Here is a 27195-nt window from a genome sequence, read left to right on the forward strand (position 1 = left end):
TCATTAAAATCATAATGCGTGCATTCACATTCCCAGAGGACTTACAGTACAATACTGAAAATAAAGTTGGATTTGAGGTATGAAAGCATTTTGGAGGAGGGCACGTACACATGTCCCCTATATTCTTTAATTTAACACAGTAGGAGACTCACTTAGATTAAAAAAATAATTTTCAAAAAGAAGACAGAGAGAGAGAGAGTGAGAGAGAGCATGCTGCTCTGAGCATGCTCACAGGGGGAGAGCGAGATAAAAGGTCCATCTCTCCAGACCACTTTTGTATCTGGGAGGCAGATTTTGTCCTAGTTGTCTTCAGTGGTGAGAAGAGAAGCAGCGGGGGGAGGAGTGAAGACAAGGGGAATGGGAGGCCAGCGTTGGCTGGTAACGTCAGTGCCCTGGTTTTACTGGCATCTGCTGTTCAGCACACAAATGCAGTATCACGCGGAGTGGCAGTAATTGGTGCTCAGAGAAGCCACGTGAGGCCAATCAAGGAGCCGTTCAAGTACATGTTTGCGTATTTGTTTGAGGGCGTCTGTATCTGCATCCGTCTGAAGAATTACACTTGCAGGGGAAGCTTCTTTGATTTTGGTATCTGGCCTTTTTTTCTCCACTGGGTGGGGGGGCCGGGTGTGGGGATTCCATGCATTCTTGACCTTATACCCAAGTGTTTCTAAGATTACTGTGGCAGTGGCATACATGAGCTCATTTTAGTCAGTGTTCATATCTGCAAGCATCTCCCCCTGACAACACTTTGAGATGTGCCCTCAGCTCTGTCATTGGAGATGGTTGGACCTCATCTTGTTCAGTTTAAGCATCAGCTGCCGCTCACAACTGGTCACCCTGTGCTGTTGCACCTGGATCTCCAGTTTCGATAGTAGCTTTCTTCCTTCATTTGCTATTGTTATAGCACTGAGCAACCAGGTGCTTCTTGGATGTTGATCTTCTGCTTCTGAGGCCTTAAAACACTAGTCCTCACTGGTTTACACTGTAAAAATTCCTAAATAATATTTTTGCAATAAATATGCTGAAATAGGCATAGCTGTAAAAATGTTCCTCAAGTTTCCCTATCAATATTTTTTGCCGAGAACACAAAACATGATATATAATAAAAGATAAATAAATAAATACTGATAAACGATATTTGAGTTTGTGTAAAAAAAAATGAAAGGCATAAATCAGGCACATGTCTCCTGGACTACGCGCATGTTGAAGTAAACCTTTTTGATTGTCCTCTCTCATCTCGGTTGTACCACACAAAAAACACACACACACACACACACACACACACACACACACACACCTATGCAACCTCAATCCCCAATTAACTTCCTTCTCAAATAAACACCCAAGGAAATATGAGCGATTGCCGCGACACTGACAAACGCTTCCATCGATTTCTAACACGACTTTATATTTCAGTTAACACTACAATCAATCGTTGCCGTCTGCTCTCCGCAAGTATTAATTGTGCCGAGGGGTGAAAATTACCAGATGTGTGCGCGGAGTTCACGCTGGAAGGCTGGAGTGTGACTTATTGACCAGTTCATCCTTTTCCAACTGCTGCCATTTTAGATTTCAGTGTAATTACAGCCTCACTGGGCAATCTGTGCCATCGACCGCCTCCTCCAAACAAACAACTCCCTACAGGCTGGGATTGCCGGTGTTAGTTGCCACAAGCAGAATAATGGGGGCATGAAACACGCTTGTACTGTGGAAGGCTGTAGAGAAAGATGTCTGTATCTGCACAAACAAACAAAATTAATGTGCGCGCCTCCATTCTAAGCAACAGGGGACATACATTCTTTAACAACTATACCGAGCACTGATAGCAGGTCTGCTGTATATTAGAATTTGATAAGTGGGGGCTTAAACACTTGCTTTTATGGCTTGACTTGTGTGTCGCAGAACTCATCAGGCCAAATTCAAACAAATGTATGTAGAAAGTACTACTAAATACTGTTTACATATAAGCTGAAGCTTACAATTATATTAAAGTTTAACAACTGCACTATAACACACACAGACAAACAAGGTGAAAACAATACCAGCCATGCTGCAGCAGCTGGTAATAATGGTGCCACGGCATATAATATTACCTAAAACTGTGATTTTCTTTTGACTCATCTATTCCAGTCAGGTCTACCATTTCCTCTTTCTTTTTCAGAAATCCACAGAGCATTTCTTCAACTTCTATGCTGTCTCTTCCCTTCTCAGAGGAAATGAACATCATATACCTTGGCAGAGTGAGGCTGACAGGGAATAGTACGGAGCTATCTTAATGAGCTGAGCTCAGGGCTGTTTTGGCTTCTCTCCCTGTCAGCATGTACAGGGGAAGAAAACAGACATGACAGCACTCCAAATGTTTGATATAGCCATGACATCTAACATACAGCATATGGCCGCGGGTCTTTTGAAAACACCCAGAATACAAGTATTACACCTACATCTTCCTGGTTCTCGTTATGGCATTTGGATCTGATCAAATGGCCTATAAACAAGAATATATACACTTACAGGCATGTTCTTAATCTAAGAGTATGACTGACTGTAACATCATTGCTGGTATTGCTGTTACTTTTTGACCCCTCATGTCTGTATTTCACAAAATCTTTTGCAACCATAAAATAGACAAAAAAATAAAGTAGAAATTAGAAACTGCTAATAAGTTAGATGGGCCCGCTCCTTTTCAGGCTGGAAGATATGGCATTCATGTTTCCCACCAAAAAAGATAATATTTCCCACTTTAACACACTTGGGCTCAGAAGTGTTCCCGTGTCGAAATTCCCATGACATAATCATGCTTGTTTTTAAATGCAGTGTCGTCTAAAGGGCCAAAAGATCACGGTCATCCAATACTGATCTTGTACCAGTTTCTCCAGTACCCTGGCATCTTTTGATAGGATCGTGTACTGTAGATAGAGCCAAACACTTTTTTAAGGTTAAGAAAACATTCAGAAATTGTCCCGTAATTTGGAAACTTTTATTTTTGCAGATGGGTCAACCTGCCCAATCTTGCTTCTGAGAAACTCAGCTTTTTTAAGATGTTCTTTTTATACCCGATTACAATACCAGCCTGTTACGAATAACCCAAACACTTGCTTCTTCAGCCTTTTGTTGCCTCTGTCCCAATGAAATTCAAAGACAGCTAATATTTTTAATTAAAGAATAAAATCTTAGTTTAAACATTTGATATGGGTTTGTGAGATTTACAAATCACTGCAATCATTTTTTAAATTGACATTCTGTTTTACATTTTGTCCCCATTTGTACGAATTGAGGTTGTAGTTTTAAACATGAATCCAGGCAGAGAACTCAGTGGCATCATCACAAGATAGTCTCTTGTTAATTCTACAATCCAAACGTGTCCCCTCCATTGTAACCCATTGTTGTAAAATACAGAGATTTGACAAGACTTCCCAAAGCCTTTCATTCTGCTCACCAGTGAGAACACTCACATTATTGGGCGCTGTGATAACTGCTTATGCAAGCACATTGTGGCAGGCAGAGGGATAGGGTTTTCTATAAAAGAAAAAAAACTTTTAGACAGAGCTGAAGGGATCGATTTTAGTGAAACAAATAAAATAAATAAAAAAAATGTCTTGGCTTGCTTTGTTGCATTTCTCTAAGACAAACGATCACTATCTGTAGCCTTTGCTGGAAAAATTGGATTTCCACACCTCGAGTAAATTGATTCTCTCTGTGTTACAAATAGTTTTAAGAGAGACAGCAAAGTCCTGCAGAGAACCACATAATAGTATGGTTGCCTGTTCATTGGAGGAATGCCTATGTCTGTCTGGACCACGATGATGTCGTCACTGGTGAGACTTTACCCAGAGTGCTGTTTGCACATCTGGGACATGTTAATGTGGTGAAAATGAGGGATTTTAGGACTTCATACTTCATCACTGAGCTTCATCTTATATCCTAATCCTGCAATCATGGACACAGTTCTGGACATCTAGTCTACAGTTATCATTGTATCAATAACTTTTTGATATTTTAATGAGACAGATGAACAATTAAATCAGGACTGATACAAATCGATCAAATGAATTTGAAACACATTGACTGATGTCTCCCTACCTTATGCACAGCCACATATTCTGAAAACGGGCTGTTTTATGACAACCATTAACCAGACAAGGCAGCGAGGGGCAGCGGGGATCTGAGAGATGGAGATCTCTGACTGGGACAGGCATGACTTCAAAGCAGCAGGATCAATGATGCCATTTGCCTATCGATCCCCTCTACCTCTCAAGAGAGAATGATCCATCAATAAGGCTCAGCTATGGGCTGGAGAGGGATTAGGTACTCAGCTTTAATCTAAGTCCTTTTACTAAATTTGAGCTAAATCCCCTTTGTAATCAGATGTATAGTATTCATTTAGGTATTAGAATAAATTCCTGCACTGCTTCAGATTTACAGATAACATGCAAACACAATAAAGGGCGTGGAATGGAATGGAATTCCAAAATAAAAATTGCACAATTGAATCTATTCTACAAATAAGCCTACATTTAATAATAAAATTGTTCTCGTCTCTCCTTCAAAATGACGTTTAATCAGTGCACTCTGTGTTGCTTTAACTCAATTTATAGTTTATAACGAAGATGCTGTTTGTCTTGGCAAACAGGGGTTGGGCATCCAAGCCAGTAAAAGGTCACATCTACACATACAAGCCTGCCCGGCATATATTTTTCCCTCTGCTGCAAACATAAAAATCCACACCACCCTCTACTTACCTTGGCTGACCTCGGTGTATGAAAATCACTGATTGCCTCCCCTTTTTCACTTAGATTTCTTTCTGGCTTTCCAGCAGAGCCATACATGGATTATGTAACAAAAATTAAAGTCAGACGTAGCAGTAAGGATCTCAAGTACAAGCTACTTTTTTGTTAAATGTGGTAAGACTTTGTGATATTGATTCCTTTATCTCACTAGGAAGCACTTGCAGTTGGCAATCTGTATCAGTAAGCAAAGCTTCCCTTGGACACGACTGAACTCTAATGACCTCGGGATGTATGTCAGATTTCTCGACACTGTGGGAAGCGGCAATGCTTTTAGACAAAGAGAGTGCGCAAACAACAGGCTCGAAAACAGTGTTTTATAGTGAAGCCCTGTAACTTATTATAAACAACCACCTAACCTTGAACTTCTCTGGAGAAATAAACAAACTTCTATTTTGGGTCATAATCACAGGTCTATTAGTCATCCGTCAGTGAATTATGGGAGGAAGAAACCACACAGAGATGGTATGTGGCTCGGGTATTAGTGGTTAAGGGGACTCTTAATAGCAGCTATCAGGGCTGGGCTGGATGGCAGCCTTCTGTCTCTGCCTGTCCTATTGATCAGACTTGGGATCTGTGATTGCCAGAAATAGTAGTTGATTCCAGAAGTTATTAGCAATGCCGGCGTCCTGTGAATCAGGAGAGAAACACCCCCTATCTTTAGTGTGGAGGACAAAGTAGGAGGAAATTTAAAAAATAAAATAAAAATGACCATGACACAGTTGCAGACAACAATAAAAAATGAAGCATTTTAATGTTAGTACTCAGTCAATATATGGCTATGGTAGCTTTCAGTCTGTATATGTTAAAAGCAAGGCTGTAAAGTCATTTTCAGGCTTTAATCCATCTGCACAAAACACTAGCATATATAGTATGCACAGTGCATATAATACAAGCACATTTTCCCAAGTCAAAAGTGTTGCGAGTAAAATTATCTCTAAAGTCTTTGAATGTGAACGCAGTCAGCACGGAGATAAATAAATACAAAGAGCAATGGAGTAGCACAACACCTACTTAGAGCTGAGAAATGAATTCACAGACTTGTAAACCTACTAAAGCCCCACAGAGATTTACCAGTTTACACCAACTGAAAAGAAGCATTAAATATAGCAAAAACATCATTACTTTGTCCAGCACGTTAATATAAAACATATTAAATGTAGCAGTAAACCCTTAGACATCTAGGATCAAGCCAGAAATAGCATTCAAAAAAAGACGATCCCACTCTGAACGAGGTACTAATAATGACTACCATTTCTCCTCAGGAAATTTAGTGGTGCTCTTGAGGCCATTTTGCAGACAACCGCATCTCTCTCTTCTTTCACTCTAGTTGGCAAAATGAGTCCCACATAAAATCTGTTTCAGGGCCCAGTGCCTCTTGTAGGCTTTCATTTCTTTATGGGTTTTCCAGCTGCCAGCCACCGATAACAAAAGCCATTGGCTCCTGAAGAGCACTCTTCACTGCCACAACCAATGGCTGTCATCCACCGCGTCATCTAATTACCATAACAAAAGATGCTTATCTGCAAGATTTTCAACACAGCACAAATACCTCTTTCTCTGTCATCCTCTTCATCTAAAGAAGGCCTCTACGTCCTCCCTATTTTAATATTTACATTCCAGCACCACTGTACCCCATTTGATCGTGACAGTTTTGGCAGTTTGGACAGGTGTAAGATATGCAAATGCTTTTGTGGCTGCTGTGCTGGTTTCACTTAAGTCACATCAAATATTCGTTTTCTTTAGATATTCGTCCGCTGTGGTTAATCACGTTCTTTTTTCCCCCCTTTATAGTGCTAAATGACAAGAGTCCCAAACCTTATTACATGGTTGCTTGTGCATGAATTGTAGCCCTCGTTCTTTGTTACTAACCGGACTGGTATGATGGACTGCACGGCAAAGACTTAATTAGTCACGTTTGACAGCTTTACCAATCAGATAGTGAATCTATTAGCAGCAGGTTTGTGCGTGAAAAGGAAATACTAATCTAGCCTCACGGCCACTGCAAAGCTTTGATAAGGATACCAAAGCCATGGTTTGGGAAACACTGAACAAAAAACCCCAAAACAGCTACTTCAAATGTGCTGTAGTTTTTTTGGTCTTCCAGTCCCATTCCCCAGTTTAAGTGAAAGCTACCTGGGACTAAAATGATTGGCTGGAGTCCTGACATGGGCCAATAGATGTGGGCCCGTGCATCACATGCAAATAAAAACACAAAGATGCACCTGTGCCTTTGCAATTATGCAAAACCTCAAAAGACTAAAGGGCAGACTGACAATTTATGTGCAATACTGCAAACCTCGAATCACAGATGACACCCTTAAGGAGACACTACAGGTCAACGGGGGAAAAAAGAAACATGTAAATGAGGCATTATGTGACTAAATATGGGCAGAAATGTGAACATTAGACGCCATCTTCAAAATTCTGGTATCATTATGGCAGGATTATTCTGAGGGGGTGGGGATTTTGGAAACTAGAAAAATAACCAAGTTTGTCATGTTTCTTGTTTTTTCATGTTTTTTTGGATTTAGTTGTCTATTATGTGTAAAAGTATGATAGAATATCAACACATAGGATGACAAATCTTCTGTATGTTACGCTTTAGGCCATCCAACACGCCCCAATATTACTAGTTCGGGGAAAAAAAAAAAAAAAAAAAAAAAGAGGAACCATGAGAACTGTTTGGAATCAATCTACACATTTAAATTTATTTTACTTTAATCGCTTTGGAAAACACTATCTAACACGATTAAGGTGGTGGTTAGGGTTAGAGATAAAGTTATGGTTGGGGTTAGGATTAAGGTTGGGTTTAGGGCTGTAATACACGGCTGGAACGTGTATTACCACTGGGAGCGTCAATCTATTGGATTCCATCCACAACCCAGTGTGTATCATAGGAACACGGAGGGTTACCTTTCACGTTCATGAGGGACAAATTGTCTGTATATTACGTGGTCGGAATGAGAACGGGCTCAGAACATACACGGGAATAAAATTACAAAAGTTGGTAGATGTGAGCTTTCTGGCTTAGCGTATGAGAAAAGAAAATTTAGGAAAAAAAACCAAAGAAATTTTCTTTCCACAATTTAAAAAAATAAAAACACATCACCATGAAAAACACCTCAACGAGTTATTATTTTAAAATAATTATGTTTCATTTTTCCTTAAATGCTATGTTTTAATATGTAAATCAAGCATTATCTCATTAAACATGCTGTAATTTGTACAAATGCCAGTGCACGAATGCAAGACCAGACTGACCAACCTGTGCACTGCCTGGATTGATTACAAGAAGGCCTATGACTCAATGCCCCACAGCTGGATACTGGAATGCCTAGAATTGTACAAGATCAATGGGACCCTAAGAGCCTTCATCAGGAACTCAATGGGGATGTGGCGTACAACACTAGAGGCCAACTCCAAGCCCATAGCACAAGTCACCATCAAGTGCGGGATCTACCAAGGAGATGCTCTGTCCCCACTGCTGTTCTGCATAGGCCTGAACCCCCTCAGTGAGATCATTAACAAGACTGGCTACGGATACCGACTACGGAACGGAGCAGTTGTCAGCCACCTCCTGTACATGGATGACATCAAGCTGTATGCCAAGAGTGAACGAGACATCGATTCACTGATCCACACTACCAGGCTATACAGCAATGACATTGGAATGTCGTTCGGACTGGAGAAGTGTAGTCGGATGGTATCAAAGAGAGGGAAGGTAGTCAGAACTGAGGGGATTGAACTACCAGAAGGCAACATTGCAGACATAGAGGACAGTTACAAGTACCTGGGGATCCCGCAGGCAAATGGGAACCATGAAGAGGCCGCTAGAAAGGCTGCAACCACCAAGTACCTGCAGAGGGTCAGGCAAGTCCTGAGGAGTCAGCTGAATGGTAAGAACAAGATCCGGGCCATCAACACGTACGCCCTGCCCGTGATCAGGTACCCTGCTGGGGTAATAGGCTGGCCAAAGGAGGAGATAGAAGCCACTGACATAAAGACAAGAAAGCTCCTTACCATGCATGGAGGGTTTCACCCCAAGTCCAGCACCCTGAGGCTGTACGCTAAGCGGAAGGAAGGGGGCCGGGGACTGGTGAGTGTCAGCACCACAGTCCAGGATGAGACAAGGAACATCCAAGAATACATTGGGAAGATGGCCCCAACTGACCGAGTGCTCAGTGAATACCTCAGGCAGCAGAAACCCAAGAAAGAGGGGGGAGACGAGGAACCATCATGGAAGGACAGGCCCCTGCACGGTATGTACCACCGGCAGATAGAGGAGGTGGCTGATATCCAGAAATCCTACCAGTGGCTGGACAAAGCTGGACTGAAAGACAGCACAGAGGCACTAATCATGGCAGCACAAGAACAAGCTCTGAGTACAAGATCCATAGAGGCTGGGGTCTATCACACCAGGCAAGACCCCAGGTGCAGGCTGTGTAAAGATGCCCCAGAGACAATCCAGCACATAACAGCAGGGTGCAAGATGCTAGCAGGCAAGGCATACATGGAACGCCATAACCAAGTGGCCGGCATAGTGTACAGGAACATCTGTGCCGAGTATAACCTGGAAGTCCCGAGGTCAAAATGGGAGATGCCCCCAAGGGTGGTGGAGAATGACCGAGCTAAGATCCTGTGGGACTTCCAGATACAGACGGAGAAAATGGTGGTGGCTAACCAACCGGACATAGTGGTGGTAGACAAACAGAAGAAGACGGCCGTAGTGATCGATGTAGCGGTTCCGAATGACAGCAATATCAGGAAGAAGGAACACGAGAAGCTGGAGAAACACCAAGGGCTCAGAGAAGAGCTCAAGAGGATGTGGAGGGTGAAGGTAACGGTGGTCCCCGTGGTAATCGGAGCACTAGGTGCGGTGACTCCCAAGCTAGGCGAGTGGCTCCAGCAGATCCCGGGAATAACATCGGAGATCTCTGTCCAGAAGAGCGCAGTCCTGGGAACAGCTAAGATACTGCGCAGGACCCTCAAGCTCCCAGGCCTCTGGTAGAGGACCCGAGCTTGAAGGATAAACCGCCCGCAGGGGCGTGCTGGGTGTTGTTGTTTTTTTATTTATTTATTTATTTATTTTTATATATATATATATATATATATATATATATATATATATATATATATATACACATATACACATATACATATACACATATATACATATACATACATATACATATACACATATATATACATATACATATACACATATATATACATATACATATATATATATACACATATACATATACATATACATATATAGAAAGAACGCATATTATAGAACCAATATCTCAGTGCCTCGCCTTACTAAAAAGCCAAAACAAGATCATTGCTACTGGATGAGGGGTGTATGATTGAAAATGGACAATGCAGTGAACACTGGTGCAGCTTCCTGCCATAGATAATGTCATCACAACACAGTCCTGGTGGAAGGTTGGCTTAAGAGGCTTAGTGAACTGTCATGTCAGCTACAAGCCATTTGAACACGATACATTCACTGTGGCATGCATTCCTCACTGCCACGCTTAGAGATTCCGGGGCTTTATTGTCAAACATGTGGCTTTGTGTGCTCTTTGAATCCTGATGAGGTTTTTCTCACCGCAGTTTTCGCAGACTACACTCTCATTCATGAAGCACTTTCGTTCCTGGCGAATAAGGCCCCACAATGGATCGTGTGACATAATGCAGTAACGTGTGAGGACTTTGAGTTAAGAAACATAAACACAGATTAACAGTTCCTATTTCTAAAAAGCATTTTTAACTTTAAAGATGCCATATACAGTTAATTGATTGCTAATGGGGTAAGACTGTGACCGGAGAGGTTTTACAGAGAAACTCGATACATTCCCCCTGACACTGAGTGCAGCAGAGTTATTTCATTTGAAATTTGAAATCACTTAGTGACTCAGCAAGAGCTAATTTGGGACACATGGCCTCTCAGTAGTGTGTTTTTGTTCTGGACGCCTAACTAACCAAATTCTAATCCACTCAGAGTATGTTTGCAAAAAACGTTGGGGCAGAAACATGTTTACCACTGCGTTGCCTCTATTAACAGCACTTTGTAAGCACTGAGGAGCTGGGAGACCAGATGCTGTAGGTTGAAAAGCAAAGATTTCAGGATTTTCTTCTTGACCTCACATTTCAACTGGTCAACACCTTGAGATCCCTACATTTTGAGATCCAAGTTCTCATTTGATTTATTTTATTTAATTTCAGCACATTCAGCATCAATGTGGCCTTAACAAATGTGAAAAGTACCCATGTCCTCAGGGATGGTGGGTTTTGAACTGTACTGACAAAATGCTGAGGCACACATAGACCCTTTTTTTTTTTTTAGCTAAGAAGATATAGTATGCATCTAAATCTCTTATAAAACAATTTTAAGTTTTTAGTTTTGATTCGTGGTGTTTACATGTTCTCCCCGTGTCTGCGTGGGTTCCCTCCGGGTACTCCGGCTTCCTCCCACCGTCCAAAGACATGCAGTTTGTGGGGATAGGTTAATTGGATAATCCAAATTGCCACTAGGTGTGAATGTGCGAGTGAATGTGAGTGCGAATGGTTGTCTGTCCTTGTGTGTTAGCCCTGCGACAGACTGGCGACCTGTCCAGGGTGTACCCCGCCTCTCGCCCTATGACAGCTGGGATTGGCTCCAGCGCCCCTCGCGACCCTGAAAAGGGTAAGCGGTAGCGAATGGATGGATGGAAGTTTTGATTCGTAAGATATCTTGGACAGTTCTCCAGTTTACCTCAAGACATCTTAACTCGTTACCCCTTGAAAGTCGACTAGAAGTAATCCTTGAAGCTCTGTCATACTTTAGGCCTGCTTCTAAATCAAAATGATTGGTTGTTTTTCAGAAGTTAGAGAGGTTGCCTATGAAGCTACCTTAGGAAAACTCCAGAATATATTCTAATGGCCAAACCACATCTTTTATATATGTGTCAAAGCTCGTGATTAAGGGTAGAGGGGAGGGTTATCAGAGGTCTTCTTTAAGTGGGAAAGAATTAAAAAGGTAGAAAACGGCAGGAAAAGGTTGCACAGATCTGGATGTTTTGGGGCAGGATAGAGTTTTGCCTTGCAGTTGTTGCTGCAATGAACTGTGTTAACTGACAATGGCTGTCTACATGGAGTGATTACTAGTACTAAATGGAGTCTGTATATGATGAGGGTGATGAAATCCACAAATGTGTTGCAGTTTTATCCTCAGAACTCTTATTCTTAATTTGTTGAACCATCTGTCGATCCACTCTTAACAGGGTGGTTATCCCCTCCCTTGTCACTTTTTGTCTTAAAAGGCTTTTGATTATCCTGTCCTGATGATTATGTGCTGCTACCATCAAAGTCAAAATGAGCACATAAAGCATTCAACATGTTGTCTATGTCCCATTTTTAATGAGATGTGATTTAAATCACTTGCAAATAATTGCTTTCTGTTGTTATTTACATTTTACACAGCGTGCAATCCTTTTTGAAAATGATACGATGGAGTAGAGTATGTGCTCTTATGCCAAATAAGATTACTGACAAGTGATTAACAATCATAGTTTGCTAGAGGCACATGTCAGAAGAAAATGAGTTGCTGTGTGCGAGTATTTACGGCTCAAGCTTTGGAAAGTTGTAACAGATTATTATATTTGAAAAGATCTGAGGTTAACATTAAGGGACCTGTGCAAAGGTTCTGCAATTTAAACAGCCAGACTATTTTTGATTTATTTGAAGTAATTTTGGCAGCCCAAAAAAAAAAAAAAAAAAAAAAAGAGTAACTCAAACGCTGAGATATGACAGATACCCAAAATTTAACCTAAACCTAAGATTGTATATAAAAAATGTTTTAAAAAGGAGCGGTTCATTTTCAAATCATGAGAAATGGGCTTCTTTTAATCGATGTAGATGATTAAAATATGTAAATCGCGCCGTGTGAAGATTAACTGTTTTTCTGAACGTCTTGATATTTGCGACACCTGTGCAACGGGAGATGGAATCAATTAAAAAAGGTCAATTACTAAAATGAAACGATACTCCCCCTGCGCTCAAACTGAAATCCCGATGCTGTGCTACTGAATTAGCTGCATTCACAGTGTGCAAAACCATATCACATCCACTGCAGTTATTATCCTGACCTTCATTAGAAAACATTTAATATGCTGCAGATTACAACCTCAAAACAACCTGGAGGTGATTACTTTTATTGGATAATTGAGGAAAGAAGATTCTGCCAGGGAAATAATAGTTATAATATTTAACAATAAAGTGATTCTAAATGTTGTGCTGGCAACTGGAGGTCTAAACTTTCAAGAAACCAGGAAATGAACAAGAAATAAATATACTAAACTACAAGACAAATAATGCTGCTCATTTCTCAGCATTAAGCAACAAATAATTGTTTCCACAGTTCCACACCGTCATCGATCAAAAATGCATCGGAGCTTTAAAACATTGATGTGTATGTGCTGCGTGGTGGCTGCAGGGCCACGCGCCTGTAGAGATGTGTCCACAATGCTCTACTTCCACATTTATAGGATCCGTGTGTTTTTCTTGTTGCCCTTTGCTTATCTGCAGAGCAACGTTTCTTGAGGTAAAGCTAATCAATTGTGTGTCTGTTCGCGTTACGCTGCGAACTGAGGGTGATCCGGAGAACAGCTTAAAGCAAAAGCACGGCTTTTAAGGTGAGCAGCTGTTCATTCAGCGTGTCTGAATACCGGGAGGAATGGGCTCGTGTCCTGAGCTGAGAAATGACTCTGTGTTCAAAATGATTCTGCACTTACCACCCCACAGCCCCGTGGACCCCTCGCGGCAAAACTCATCCACTTACCTGCAAGAGAGGAGAGACAAGAAAATCAATGACTACGCACTCAATTATGTCACATGATACCAAGGAAATGCTCCTTTTGATTGCTCCAGGGGAGAAAACAAAAAACAAAAAACACACCATATTGTCACAATATACTGCATGTGGTAGCTTATTGATATTTACACTTGTTACTTAATAACTAAAACTGTAAAAGCCAATACAAAACATGTTCCTTAGCATAGGACAAGGTGCACTCAAGCTAAGGATGAGACTACTCCCATTTATTATTTGCTAATAAAATGGCTTTGCCTTTATTATACCATAAAGGACAAGGACCCTTTTATAACCTTGAGTCTGCTCTTTCAATCGTGATACCATACAGCAAGATATGAATGCCTATTTGTCAAATATAGAGTGACGGAAATCCAATGTAAACACTAGGAAACAAATGGCATGGAACAAAGCTATTGTAAATTACCTTGAGAATAGCTAGATTCATCATGTTACATTTCTTACTATCTGCCTGTCCTACTATTACGCACTGTTAGTACTTATTGTACTGATCAAATCTCTGCACACCATCACAGGCAGGTCCAAGACTGCAAGTGATATATTTTTGCACATATCTGACAGCAGGGTAGCTATCAGCACTGATATCTGATGCTTTTAAGCATTAGCAGAAATCCTGCGATGAAGCATCTGAACTTTCAATCATTTTTCTTTTATAATGATGAAAGAATAGCCAATCAATAGCCAGCCAAGATTGATCCACGTGGCACCAGGAGGAGACTACCAGTAAAAAAGTGGTCCATTTTGACCACCTTAGTCCTTGTGCCTGTGCTGCCAGTTGATAGAATTTTATTTTTAGAAACATGTGACTATGGCAGGGGCGAGCTATAAATATGACTCGTTTTGAGAGATTACATTCAGTGCTGTGCCAATTTAGTTTTAGAGATAATGTGCAGATTTTTCTTCCAATGTGACAGTTGGTTGATTTCAGTTGACCAAGATTTCCTAGAAAAACCCCACTCCCCCCCGTCTTCGTGACAACAAGATGCAGAACAAGATCCATAAATGTGGAAGAATTGACACCAACAATTCCAGGACAAAAGGCAACCACAGTAATGATCCGCTAACACAGGCAAGGGGCTAAAAACAAGACACAGCTGATATATATTTAATGGGAACACAAGTTGAACAATAGAGGGAGAGCTGGATGTTTTGTTTTACACATTTCATATTAAAGCAAAGTTGGCAAAAAAAAAAAAAATTGTCATTTAATTAAGAAAAGCTTCATGCCATTTTTCTTCTTCAAACATGTCTGACCCTAATTGCCGTTAGTGCATTAATAAGCCACATGGTCTCCAGAGTTCAGCATTCTATTAAACTAAAAAGTGAGGGGTGCTTAGTAAACATATTAAACGTACATTAACACTGGGACTGAGACAGATGGGTGTGAGAGTAAACCGTGATTAACAGTTTTTAAACGCATGTGTGCACGCACGCGTGTGCATCGCTGCCCAGCAGGGAGAAGTGTTGAGCCTCAAAACCCAGCATGTGGCCTTCGGTGAGTGACTTATCTCTGCATAGCTGATCAATAATTAACCATGGGACACGCTCTAATGAGGATGATACTGCACCGTTAGTAAGATAACACCTCAGCGCGAGGTACTGGACCACTACGATTTATTTAGATCCTCTCGTCACCCTATTAGTAATTGTCAGTTGGTTGATTAGCATATTTCACTATATTGACTTGCTGAGTTGAACAACTGTCACTCTGTGTCTGCCATTATCCTTTTTGCACTTAAGAGCAAAGGAATTTCTGCATTCGAGCCTTTTTTGTGTTTGATATGCTTTCTTGCTTGATGCAACCAGCTGTAACAGTTCTAGCAGCCCTCCGCTTTAGCACATCAATACATCTTCTGATGCTGTATGACACATGTGGTAAGGACCATTTCTGAGACCATCCATTAGAGGGAGGATGGGCCCTTTCCCATCCCCGATACTCGTCTCTGCCGCCTCCCCCCACCAAGCACGTCGAGCAGACGGGTTTTAATAGGGCCCATTAATCAGCGGAGTCATCCACAAAAGGCCAGACTGTAATTCAGCATCTTTGGCAATAAGAAAGTGCTACCATGCATCATCACATCTGAACATGGACATGACTGGACAGCTCAGGACACCCTGGAACAATAAAGTTTTATATAAAATTTGGTGTATTTTGGGTCTCTTACGATATTGTCCAAGTCAGACAAGCCTAGCAGTGAGAAGTAATTAATACTTGGTGCGGTGGTGATGTTAACAATGGCTAGCATGAGGCAGGTGCTGATAACTGCTTGAGACTACTCTGTGTCTTTCAGTAGCAGTTCTTAGACGAGCACAGAGAAAGTTCACTTCTCTATAAATACAGTGACATTATGGAGTAGTGTTTGTAGCAGGAGTGAGACCCCTAACACAGAAATACGAAGCAAATACACATACGCAAACCCAAACGGTTCATCTTGAGTGAAAATAATCTTCGTCTAACTTGCAGCAAAGCCAGGACCTCTGTTTTCTGAAGACACCTCAGGCTTTACCAGTGCCATCTGCTACACCAATACCTTCTCACAGCAGAGCTGACTAAGGGCCAGTTGGCAACCAATCTAAGCAGAGCAAAACTCGAGAGATAACTGGCAAGAGAAAAACGCAGAAACTCAAGGTGGCCAAGTTTGAGCAAACATTAAATCTGTTCCCCTTGAAAGATAAGAGATTCCTTAAAAAGAAGGCCTTTAACGTAGACATGCAGGTGGACCGGTTCGATTTCCAAAGACCTGTCCTTCTAGACATTGCGCTATTTCCAGCTTATAATACCTGCCAATGCTCATACTTTGCCTGTGAAAACCACGATTAGATTATCATTATGAGTTTGCTTCCTACACAAGCCTCAGGCAGGACACACAAAAAGGCATCAATTGTAGAAAAGGCGATTGAGTTTCTATGTCTTATTTCAAGTCCCCACGCAAAACCATAATTGAATTAAGTTGTTAAAATGAAAGGAAGGAACAGAAAAAAAAATTAATTTAGGGACCATTACTCGCAACCAAATTCAATTCAATTCAATTCAATCTTTATTGGCAGACTACATGTCCATAAAAACAAGACAAGAAACACACACACACACACACAACTCCCCCCCACACACACACACACAACACAAGGTATACCATTAAATATATATATGTATATAAATAAGTATATAAAGCATTTGTAAAAATATAAAACCATAATATACATAAAACACAATTACTTAAAATAAATCAATAAATACACAAACACTTTAACCAGTGCTTTCTGAGACTGGATGAGTAACGGGAACCACTCACTGTCGGATCTGTAAGTGCTAAAATTATACTGTTACTCGAACCATCCAGTCGTTCTCTAAAACTGAACATTAACTTTCTTAAAAGTGCTTTAAAAGTCCAGACACCCACAGCTACAAACATCTGACTGGCACTACCACTTCTAGGTATCCTGCAAAGGATTCTCATCGCATCATTATATGCAACATGCAGCTTCTGCATGCTACATTGTTTGTAGGATGACCACAAGGGGGCAGTATATAGCGGTGTGCAATACGCTTTAAACAAAGCCACTTTAACTGGAAGTGAACAAAAGCTGAATTTGCGTGCAATAGTATTTGCCTGCACATAGAGCTTACATCGTTGTCTGTATATGTCATCATCATCATTCATTTGCTCAGTAATAAAGTGACCGAGGTATTTCACCTTTTTATGAACTTCAAGAGTTTTTTGTGCCAGTTTAAACAAAGGGAAATTTAGCTGTTTATCCTGCTTGGTTCTACATATCAAAACAGCACTTTTAGCAGCATTGTACTCAATGTCATATTGCACACCATATTCAGTACAGACATTAAGAAGATCCTGTAACCCAGCACTGCTTGGACTAAAAACAACCAGGTCATCTGCATACATGAGATGATTTATCAGTGTTTTACCTAATATACACCCAGTGTTACAGGCTCTCAGCTGTATGGACAAATCATCGACATATAAATTAAATAAAATTGGAGACAAAATCCCACCCTGTCTGACACCATTGCTGACACCAAAGGGGGCAGAAATACTGCTTCCCCATTTAACCTGCATGTTCTGATGAGCGTACCAGTAAGAGAGAATCCTCACGATGTATTGAGGAACTCCCCGTGTCTTCAATTTATCAAAAAGTTTTCTGTGGTTCACTCGATCAAAAGCCTTAGAGGCATCAATGAAACACATGAGGACAGATGAATTTTTAGCGTTTTAGCATTGTGGAGAGCATGTAGAAAGCACTGTCTCAACGGGATCCTCCGTTGTTGCTGTAGTTTCCATATTACGGCCTCGAGCTGTCGTCGGAGCCCGATCTTGACCACATAGCAACATCTCCGGACAAAACGCTGACACTGTGCTTGTTGTCCCAGTCCTTGAAGCAGCCAAAGCTCCGGCTCCCTGCCTTCCGCGCGGGCCGCCTTTACTTCGATTCCCCCACCGCTCCTCTGCGTGTTTCCCCAGGGGAAAGTGGGAAGCGGTCCCCGACCCCTGAGCATTCAGCATAACAGGCTCAGCCGGTACCTCAGGCTGACACTCAAGAACAGTCACACGTTGGTCGACCTCCACAGCATTGGTCATAACTTGCTCGCAGACATCCGCCTGTAGTTTAACTACATGTTTTAAAGCACCCACCTCAGCACACAGCTGGTCCATTCGCCGTAGTAGACAACACACATCCATGCTGGAGTATGTAACAGGCGGCAAATCGTCCAGGTGATGAGAGACAAATCTTGGGATATTCTCCCCACACTCATTCAGCACTTTAAGACAGAGTTTAATATTGTTGGCGTCTTTATGCTGTCCTTTATATCCAACGCACCGCTGTGAGGTAGTGGGGCAGAGCTCAAACAAAACTTTCTTGGAGGCTTCAATCCCCTCGGATTCAAATGTGTTCGTGGCCAACAACACAATTTCATCCTGACTTAAAGTTTTGATTTTTACAGCAAGGAAATTAAGTAGTTCATCCTCTACAATTACCCTTCCATCAGTTGTTTTATATATCTCTGGTTTTAATCGTGACCGTTTGAAAGTCGGAGCTACGTCTGCACCACCACCTGCTACATCCGCCATATTAATCTTAAATATTATTAGTGGAACGCAATCTACATATGCCTCCATATCATACGTAAACAACAACAATAGAATCTGTCAGGCAGTTCAATCCCCAGAGGAGATGATTCTAAAGACAGACGGTTAGGGCATCAATAATTAAAACAGATGTAATTCCCATTAGCCATCGGAGCATACCCATAAATAGTTAATGTAGTCCTTGTGTCCCTCCCCCCTCCCCCACTTCTCCTCTGATTCCCTTTCTCCTCATAGCTCAGTTCCTCCTCTCATCTTTCATCTAAAGCCTTTTCCTCTCCCCCCCCGTTCTGCTGCTCATGGCTTCTCCTCTAAAAGCCCCCCCAACTTCAGAGAATACAAACACATACTAACATACTCATTATAATGGTCCCACTGGGGAGGTTGGATAGGATGAATAAGGAGAGAGGGCAAGGAGGGGGACCTGGAGGGAATGGTGGACACAATTTATGACCCAGCATCATGGGACTTGTTAACTTGAGTGTGAGGCTCTTATGTCTGCTTAAATTTCTTCCTACTGACATTGAAAAAAAACAACAACAAAAAAAACAAGCACTTTCAAGATGAAAATTATAGGGAAATTTTACATATATGACAATGCATGGCTTTACTGTTGAAAAGTTGATCGGCCAAATGGGAATAAAAGACTTGAGAAGAAAAAAAGGAAGGGGGGGAAAAAAAGCAATAACTGCTTTAAGTTTAGCAGCGAAGGAGTTTCTGTACTTCGGCCCGATGAATAATATAGGCAGGAAGTAGAGTGGGAGGCTGAAATTGAAACAGCCATCTACTGATGTTGCCCCATCCGTCACCAGACGCCCCTCATTAATCCACACTCTCCCCCAACATCCAACCTCTCCATCCATCCTCCCTGCTGCTGGCATGTCTCCCCTGTTGAAAGAGTCGCCCGTGAAACTGCAATGCTATCTACGCGCCAGCTGAGAAGCCACTGTCCATCCATCTCCTCGATGACAGAGGGCCTAATGCGCTGGTTTTACAGCAGGCAGAGACAGGCCTTAAGCAATGCCAACTAAAGAGGAGGCCAAAGAGGTTTGCAGACGGTACAAGAAACTCTCTCTGAGAAAAAAAAATTGCCACAAGCAAAATGCACAAATTAGCATGACAGCTATTTGAAATTTCAATAAAGGTGCTTTATCTTCTAGCAAGAGCAGAGTGGACTCTAAAAAGCCAAGCTGACAGTAATTCCCTATATTGTCATTTATAACAGTATGAAACAGCCATATTCGCATAACGAAGTCCTGTCAGGGTTTCTTGACAGGCACTTTACTGGTGACATGCGACCTGCTGTTAAAACTGTGTGCAGGCACTACAATATCTAAGTGAAAAAGCTCAGATTTAATTTGCCTGACCTACAAAGCCAACAGCAAGAACACGCCAATGTACGCTGTTAATCAGCCTAACATCACAGGGTTCCTCGGCATTTGGCTGAGACGAGGCCCTCTGAATTAAAATCTGCTCTCCAGCTGCTTGTGTGCGATGTTTGCATAATAAAAGCACTCCATGGATAACTGCAGTTATCAAAATATATAGGAAATGCAGCAGGGTTGAATTAGCACCGTCGTGACTGAGTGGGACCGCTGACAAGTAGAGACAAGGCATGCTGTCAGCAGCTGATAAGTAAAACTACTGCGTGTTATTTTTTCCCCCTTGTTTTTCTTTGAATTTTAAATACAAACATTCGTTTGCCACCCAGAGAAACGCACATCCAGACAACTTTCACCTACACGTGAACCCAGAAGACTTCAGTCTGAGTTTGTAATCTATCACATGAATGAAAGCACTGTGATGAAGGCAAATACATTGCATTTTAGTAGCTACACGTGTTAAGCTTCTTGTTAATGTGAGTATCTAGTCAGCCAATCACAATGTAGCAACTCCATGTAGTTAGGCTTATAGACATGGTCCAGACAGCCTACTGAAGTTCAAGCTGAGCATCAGAATGGACGGGAAAGGTGAATCAAGTGATTGAGTATTTCAAAAATTACATTACTTCAACAATAATAATGTTTAGACAGCTAATGGCAGTCATGAAAATTATAACCTTGTGGATCTGTGTGTTAATACATTTAGTTTGAAATTATTTTATTTATTTAGTGCTTGACCTTAATTTCAGCTGCCTCCTGCAATAATTTGGCAGTTTCTCTAAACAAAAAGATGAAAATGTTTTCAGTGACCTCAGATTGTTGAGACACAGTATGCACAAACACACATTAAAAAAGGGAACTGCCTTTAATTCCATCAGAGGATTTTCCAGGGTTAAATTAAAGTGAGGGTTATAAACCTCATCGTGCTCCATGCGCAACCTAAACCATCTTGAACGTCAGCTTGTTTGGCACCACCACTCTTCCGCTTTTGCCACCAGAATCTATATTCCAGTCTCTAGGGCCAACATTTCTCCCGCTGGAGGGGAGTTGGCAACTCTAAGCACCACAGAAAGTCATTCATCATCTCTCAAAGGAGTGAGCACTACATCAATCTGTCTGTCAGCAGCCTTCCAGACCAATAGGCCCCTCTGACTGACTCTGTACATTCCACACTGGATCTCAACACTTCACAGATTTAACTCTGCTTATGGCTATGTTCATTATATGGAGCTGCAAAATATAGACATGGCGATAACTAGCAATCCCTCAGTTTTCTAGCCAAAAAGAACCAAAATAAAAGAATAATCAGTACACTGTGACACTAATTTCCCTCTTGATAGAGTTATTGTATTCAGTGTGGGGGTTTGTAATGTATTTTTCATTTATGAAAAACTAGAATACTGACTTTGCTGTGCTGTTATATTTTATTCATTTAAATAATAACTGAGATGGCTTCATTTTACTATACTCTGACACTAGACTGGATGAGAAATCACATCAAGACACTTCGTCAAAAAAGGAATGGCATACAGGCCAAAGAAAAAGTGCTGATCTTCATGCTTTGTGATATTAGTTTCTGTTCTGTAATTTAGTATAGAAATTACACAGGAGGACTTTGATAAATCTGTAGAAGCAGGGGAGGAAGTCTGTGGATTCCAGACATCTCAGGGTTAGAAGCATCAACACACTTCTGCTCACAGTTGTCTGAATTTTGCCAACTCAGCATCCTTCTCTGATTAGGAATGTAATGGGATTTGTATCTCATCTTACACCAACACATAAATTCACCCAAATATGCTCTTTGGTTTAGAGAAGGGAGGTATGAAAGATGCTTCGATTGGAAAGGACTGCAGTCAGACACACAAACACATATGTGGTCAGTGAGGCTTCAGGCTTGACACCGCTTTCCTGTCTGTTTAACAAATACTGAGAGTGAACAGTTCTGAACATGATGCCATGAAAGATAACCCTTTAGGAGGTGCAGAAAGCCTTCTTGGTGTGAAAGAGGACCCAATAAGAACCAGATCCTGCATCATATATCAGTGGTAATATCTTGGTGCCACACCAAACTTTGCAGATGCATGCATGTTGTAGAGACCACTTGAAACCGCTGCTAATGTAGACTACTTTTGTCCATGTTCGGGCTGCTATTGGTCTTTCATTTTTCTACAGCTACAGAAAATGATAGAGGATATCCGGTAGCAAGAATGTTTTTTTTATGATGGACTAAAACCAAACTTTTCACAGTGATTCCCTTTCCGGTTCAAGCTAACCTTGTACATAGTTAAAATTTGACCTTTGCATTTAGCACACAGGCTAGGTGCTAGTGCTTGGTGAGGACTGTTCACAAGCATGCAGCTTGTGGATTTCCCATAATGCTTCACTTGCACAGGTAGGGAACTATGCAGACACAAACACCAGATGAATGTTTGTCTTTATTTTATTATAGCGCATGGGGCTTTTCAAGGACATGCCACCAATCTCATAGACCAATCACATTTTAATGATGCAAGTACCACAGTTATATTTTATAACTGTTGCTGAATTAATTGATGCATTAATGCACTTAATGCTGCAGTCACACAAAGACAATGGTGGGCAACTGCAGCACTGCCAAACCTGCAATGAACCTCGTGCAATAAACTTCCAATCATGATGGTTACTTTAAAGGGAAAAAAAGGAAAAAGATGGTAATCATGTCTGTGATGACTCACAGTCAGTTGCCTGAATGACTGAATGCAGCATGCTGGAAATTATGTGCAAACATTCACAGGGTTTAGTCAGTCCAAGGCAGACTGCAATTGTTTGGTGAGAGGTTGCCTCCCACCAGGTGACCCATACCTTGTTATTGAAGGTGTGAAACACCCTAAATCATTGGACTACCAGTTGGTCGGGGCATCTACTCACTATCCTGTCATCAAACGTGAAAAAAAAATGTATTGCAACCACTGATTTATCCTAAGTTCCTGCCCTATTTTTACTCTGCTACCAGAAAACGACGTCATAGTGTGAAGCATTGCTGTAACAAACTCTTTTCTGCATTTTAATTTTCAGCACTAAGTTGTCAAGTCTGAACTAAAAAGACAATAAATCAATGCAAACCAGCAAGCTACACATGGGCGACTAAGCCAGGAAATGAGTGTGTATGTATGCCACCTCTGTGTTCCATTCACAACTCCTCGTAAAGCCTAGCGGTCATGGAATATAAATTCGAAGCATGCCAGCAATCAGATCAGTGACAGCTTTGAATTCAAATGATCATATTAAGGAAAGGGCAGCTGCCGACCTCAACTCTTCTAGCAGTGTTACACTTTCTCATTCCCTCGCTCCAGCCATCTGACAGGGTGCCACTGACAGCCGCAGCCCTCCAGCAACAGATGATTTGTGCAGCAACTTGATTCGGGCCTGCGCTCCCTCCAGCTATCTTTTGACAACCCTTGACGGAGCTCTGAGAGCTTTAAGCTTCTGAGGTGATGATAAGCCACAGGTTAGGGCACTCTGAAAACAGAGGAGGCAAAAATGTGGCTTTTACAGGGATTAGCCATATTGACTCCTCCCCAAAACCCAAATTAACACACAGATGGTTGCAGACGTGCACAGGTGTGGAGTATACACAAAACTGTCTATTCTTGATACGAAATCCCTAAAACTGCTCTTTTTTTCCTTCTTCTATGATTAGCCAAGTAAATGCTGTACTATTAAAGGGTGACATTTATTCCCTACTAACTTCTGCCCCCCTCTTCCCCCCCTTTCTTTTTTGTGGGGAAAAAAAAATGCAGCAGGCAGGACGTAACATGGGGCTAATCCAATGGGATACTCCCAACAATAAAAATACCTTACTGGCAGTGGCTGGTGGAATGGCCCATTTTAATTGTGCATGCACTAATCTATCCCACAGCAAAAAGTGCTGCAGTTATACCCAACACTTTCTGCAGCTTAGTGGTGCATTGTGTGGGAGTGGGAGGTCTGGAGGATCAGCAATATTGTTTTTGTGGGTCTCAGCAGGGCTCACAGAGATGTTTCCACCCTAAGGTCTGTGCTAAATTTAATCCCGTATCAGGAACTGTGCGATGGGTGGTCGCGGATGCGTTTGATCATAATTATGTTAGAGTAGGAGAACACACACTCTGATTGGTAACAACTGATTTGAATCTGGTTGTCCTAGTCTGCCTAAAAATATCCTTTGTTGCACGCAATGATTCAGCATGCAGGCACCCTAAAGATCAAGGTTAAGCCGGGACATGCCATTAGCCTGTCGAGCTGAAAGGCTGTAAAGCAACAGCATTAAACACATTAACTAGCTAATAACAGGCTCTTCTGCCCAGGTTTGAAATATACTGCTTCAATAAAATGTTGGACGAGGCTTTTTCTTTCTGAGAAATGGAAACCAGTGAATCCCGAGAATGAATGTACCTGTTATTGATTTAATGTGTTCAGTCATGAGGGTGATATACACTGTAAATGAGTGGAGGAGTGACTCTGTTTATGTTGAACCTGAAAGAATGATGGGTTATAGCTGACTATTAAAGATGCTTTGTTCCTCATGGTGTAAGCCATCGTCACCCCGCTATGTAAAGCAGCGCTGTGGCATTTGCCATGACATCCATTCAATCAGTCACTGCTGCTAGGCAAAATGGACAGTAAGGGGTTTACTGCATATTCCTCATTGTATAATATAGTAGTTAATCAGCTTTTCTCTTGTTATATTTTATGAACAAATAAGACTTCTGGCCTTTTTTGTTCATAAAAATCTCACAGCCTGTAGGCAACGTTGCCGAAGGTTGGTACTGACATTTGGAACTTCCCATGCATCTTGCAAAAGGTCAAGAATTGTAGCAGGTTCTGTAATGAGTCGTGTGCAGAATGGATCAAAGTTCACAGCAGAAAGGTCAACTGGCAGGGCAGTTTGCCCCCAGGGTCTTTACTCCAAGTCACTCATCAATAATTTAAATGATCTGTTACTTTAGTTATTGAGCACTTAAGCACACCCATTTATTAGCACACAGGGAAAATACCCACACCCCGATTTCATTTTCAATTTGGCATTTTTAAAACCTAAATAAAATACATGATATTAGAGAAAATATGCACGTCACAGATATCTTTCATGCTAAATACAGAAGAAGCCTGGTATTTAAAATGTGTAACATTTGATTTAACAGAGTTCAGTGAGACTCATCCAGGGGCTTCTTTCTACCCCCTGGCATCCTGGCTTTCCCCTGAATCAGTTTAAATGCCTGGCAAGAGTCTTCACTCAGTGACATGTTAATCATGCTTGTCATAACAAACACTTTGTGGTCAGCATCGGCAAAGCCTGTGAGCGAAATGAGAAGGTCGCCCTGTAAAGCTGCCCTAAGTTAGAGAACGTCAAAAATGAAACTCAAAGCATGCGATGATTCAAAGAGTATGTGAATTAATTAACATACATAAATATGGTAATACTATATGTGACTCATAAGCAGCATATCAGCATTAATTCAATTCTTTTCACCCTGCTGTTACCATTAATGCAAACAGGAATGAGGAGAGGAAGAAATGTTAGTATTGATATCTGAACTGCTTGTAACATGGACTCAAATTATTCTACTTAACATTGATTTTACTTTATTGTAGACATGAATACACCCAGAGGTCGTAGGAAGAAGTTCTCTGTTATAAGTCCACAACAGAAAAAGTGCTAGAGATTTTGTGTAGTTAGGAGCACCACCCTGTGCTACATGGAGGTAGGTAAACAGTATTTTTGGCAAAACTTGTGTAATCCAATACAAACCAGCAACCATGAAGCAAACACTGGCTTTGTAAAGTTGATATAATTCTTAAAAATCTGTAGAGGATGTGTTATCTGAGTGCCGATTACTTTTTTAGATAGTGATCTCAGCATCTTAGTGTAACATGAACAGTGTTACATGAATACTGCATAATTTTGGACTTTGTCATTTTGAAAATGAACAGACACAATGCCAAAAACCTGCACGCTGAAAAAATAACTATAATCACCTTTCATACAAATATCAGGTTAGACACTGCATAAAATTTCTTTCAAAACGCACGCATACGCACAGACACACAATCATCAAATGTGAGAGTTAATAATCTCTCTGATATCTTTTCGACAATAAGCCAGCTAGCAAGCAGCCCCCCTGATATCCTGCTTAGCTGCTGCTGAGCCAGGATCCGTGTTGCTCTACATCCTGTGTTAGAGATAAGAGATAAAGAGCGGTCCAGGCCGGTGCCACCAGTACAGGCTGATAAGCACGGCTACAGGCTCGGTGGTCTGCTGGCACATCACTGTCCACACCAGACCTCTGTAACAGATAAGACCTTACATCCTTACAAGACCTTCACGTGAAACAGATGGAAGTAATGATAAAAATTAAAAAAAACTAAAGTGGGATTTAAAAGAAAAGTAGAGTAAAAAGCAAAGTCATGGATTTAACCTAATAAGTAAGAATCTGCCTGGGATCCAAAACAGTAGCTGATTCCTCCACATAAGTTTTAAAAATAGCTGGCCTCAGGCTCACTGGGAAAAAAAACTGCCCTTTTCTTCACTGAAGTAGAAATGACAAGGTCGGATAGATTGCATCTGTAAGGCACCGCTCGGTCCTCTAAACCAAATCTTTGCTGAATTAATGTCACAGAGTCATGTTTGTAACCCCTTGCTGAACAAGTGTGGCTCACATACCTGCGATATGTGTATTTATATTGAGGTCTTTGGGGAGCTGCTTTCCTGAAACATCTGAGACACCTCTGACACTAAAGTCAAATTCTTTCTGCCTGAGCCTGTGAGCCCTCCTGAGATCAAGCATGTCCCCAAATTACTGACAATGCAGAACTCCAGAGAAACAAAGAGGAGACAGAGATTCTGCAGGAAGAAAAAAAGAAGTTTGGTTTAGAGTAAAATCTGTGTCTCTTTCCTTTAATGTTCACAGCTAACTTTGAGCTACGGTTATTTAATCAAACATGTGATTAAAACAAATCTAGCAGGAGCTGAAGCCAATCTTTACCAAACCACAATCCATTTCCCAGCAGCAGCAGTAGCAGCTGTCCTG

At 41.3% G+C, this 27195-nt stretch overlaps 2 protein-coding genes across 4 annotated transcripts in view; both read right to left on the reverse strand.

Annotated features, from left to right (window-relative positions):
- Positions 1-27195, reverse strand: part of sash1a (SAM and SH3 domain containing 1a) — a 166679-nt gene that overhangs the window by 105442 nt on the left and 34042 nt on the right. The gene's annotated exons all lie outside the window — the stretch shown is intronic.
- Positions 17892-18749, reverse strand: LOC147312602 (uncharacterized). The gene has a single exon (XM_086264361.1). The coding sequence runs from the start codon at positions 18747-18749 to the stop codon at positions 17892-17894; it is 858 nt and encodes a 285-aa protein (XP_086120487.1).

Source organism: Aulonocara sp. 'chitande type north' Nkhata Bay, linkage group LG15 (genome assembly GCF_057382095.1).
Source record: "Aulonocara sp. 'chitande type north' Nkhata Bay isolate Kocher_YH1m ecotype deep benthic linkage group LG15, A_spYH_male_GT1.1, whole genome shotgun sequence".
NCBI classification, from domain to species: Eukaryota; Metazoa; Chordata; class Actinopteri; order Cichliformes; family Cichlidae; genus Aulonocara; species Aulonocara sp. 'chitande type north' Nkhata Bay.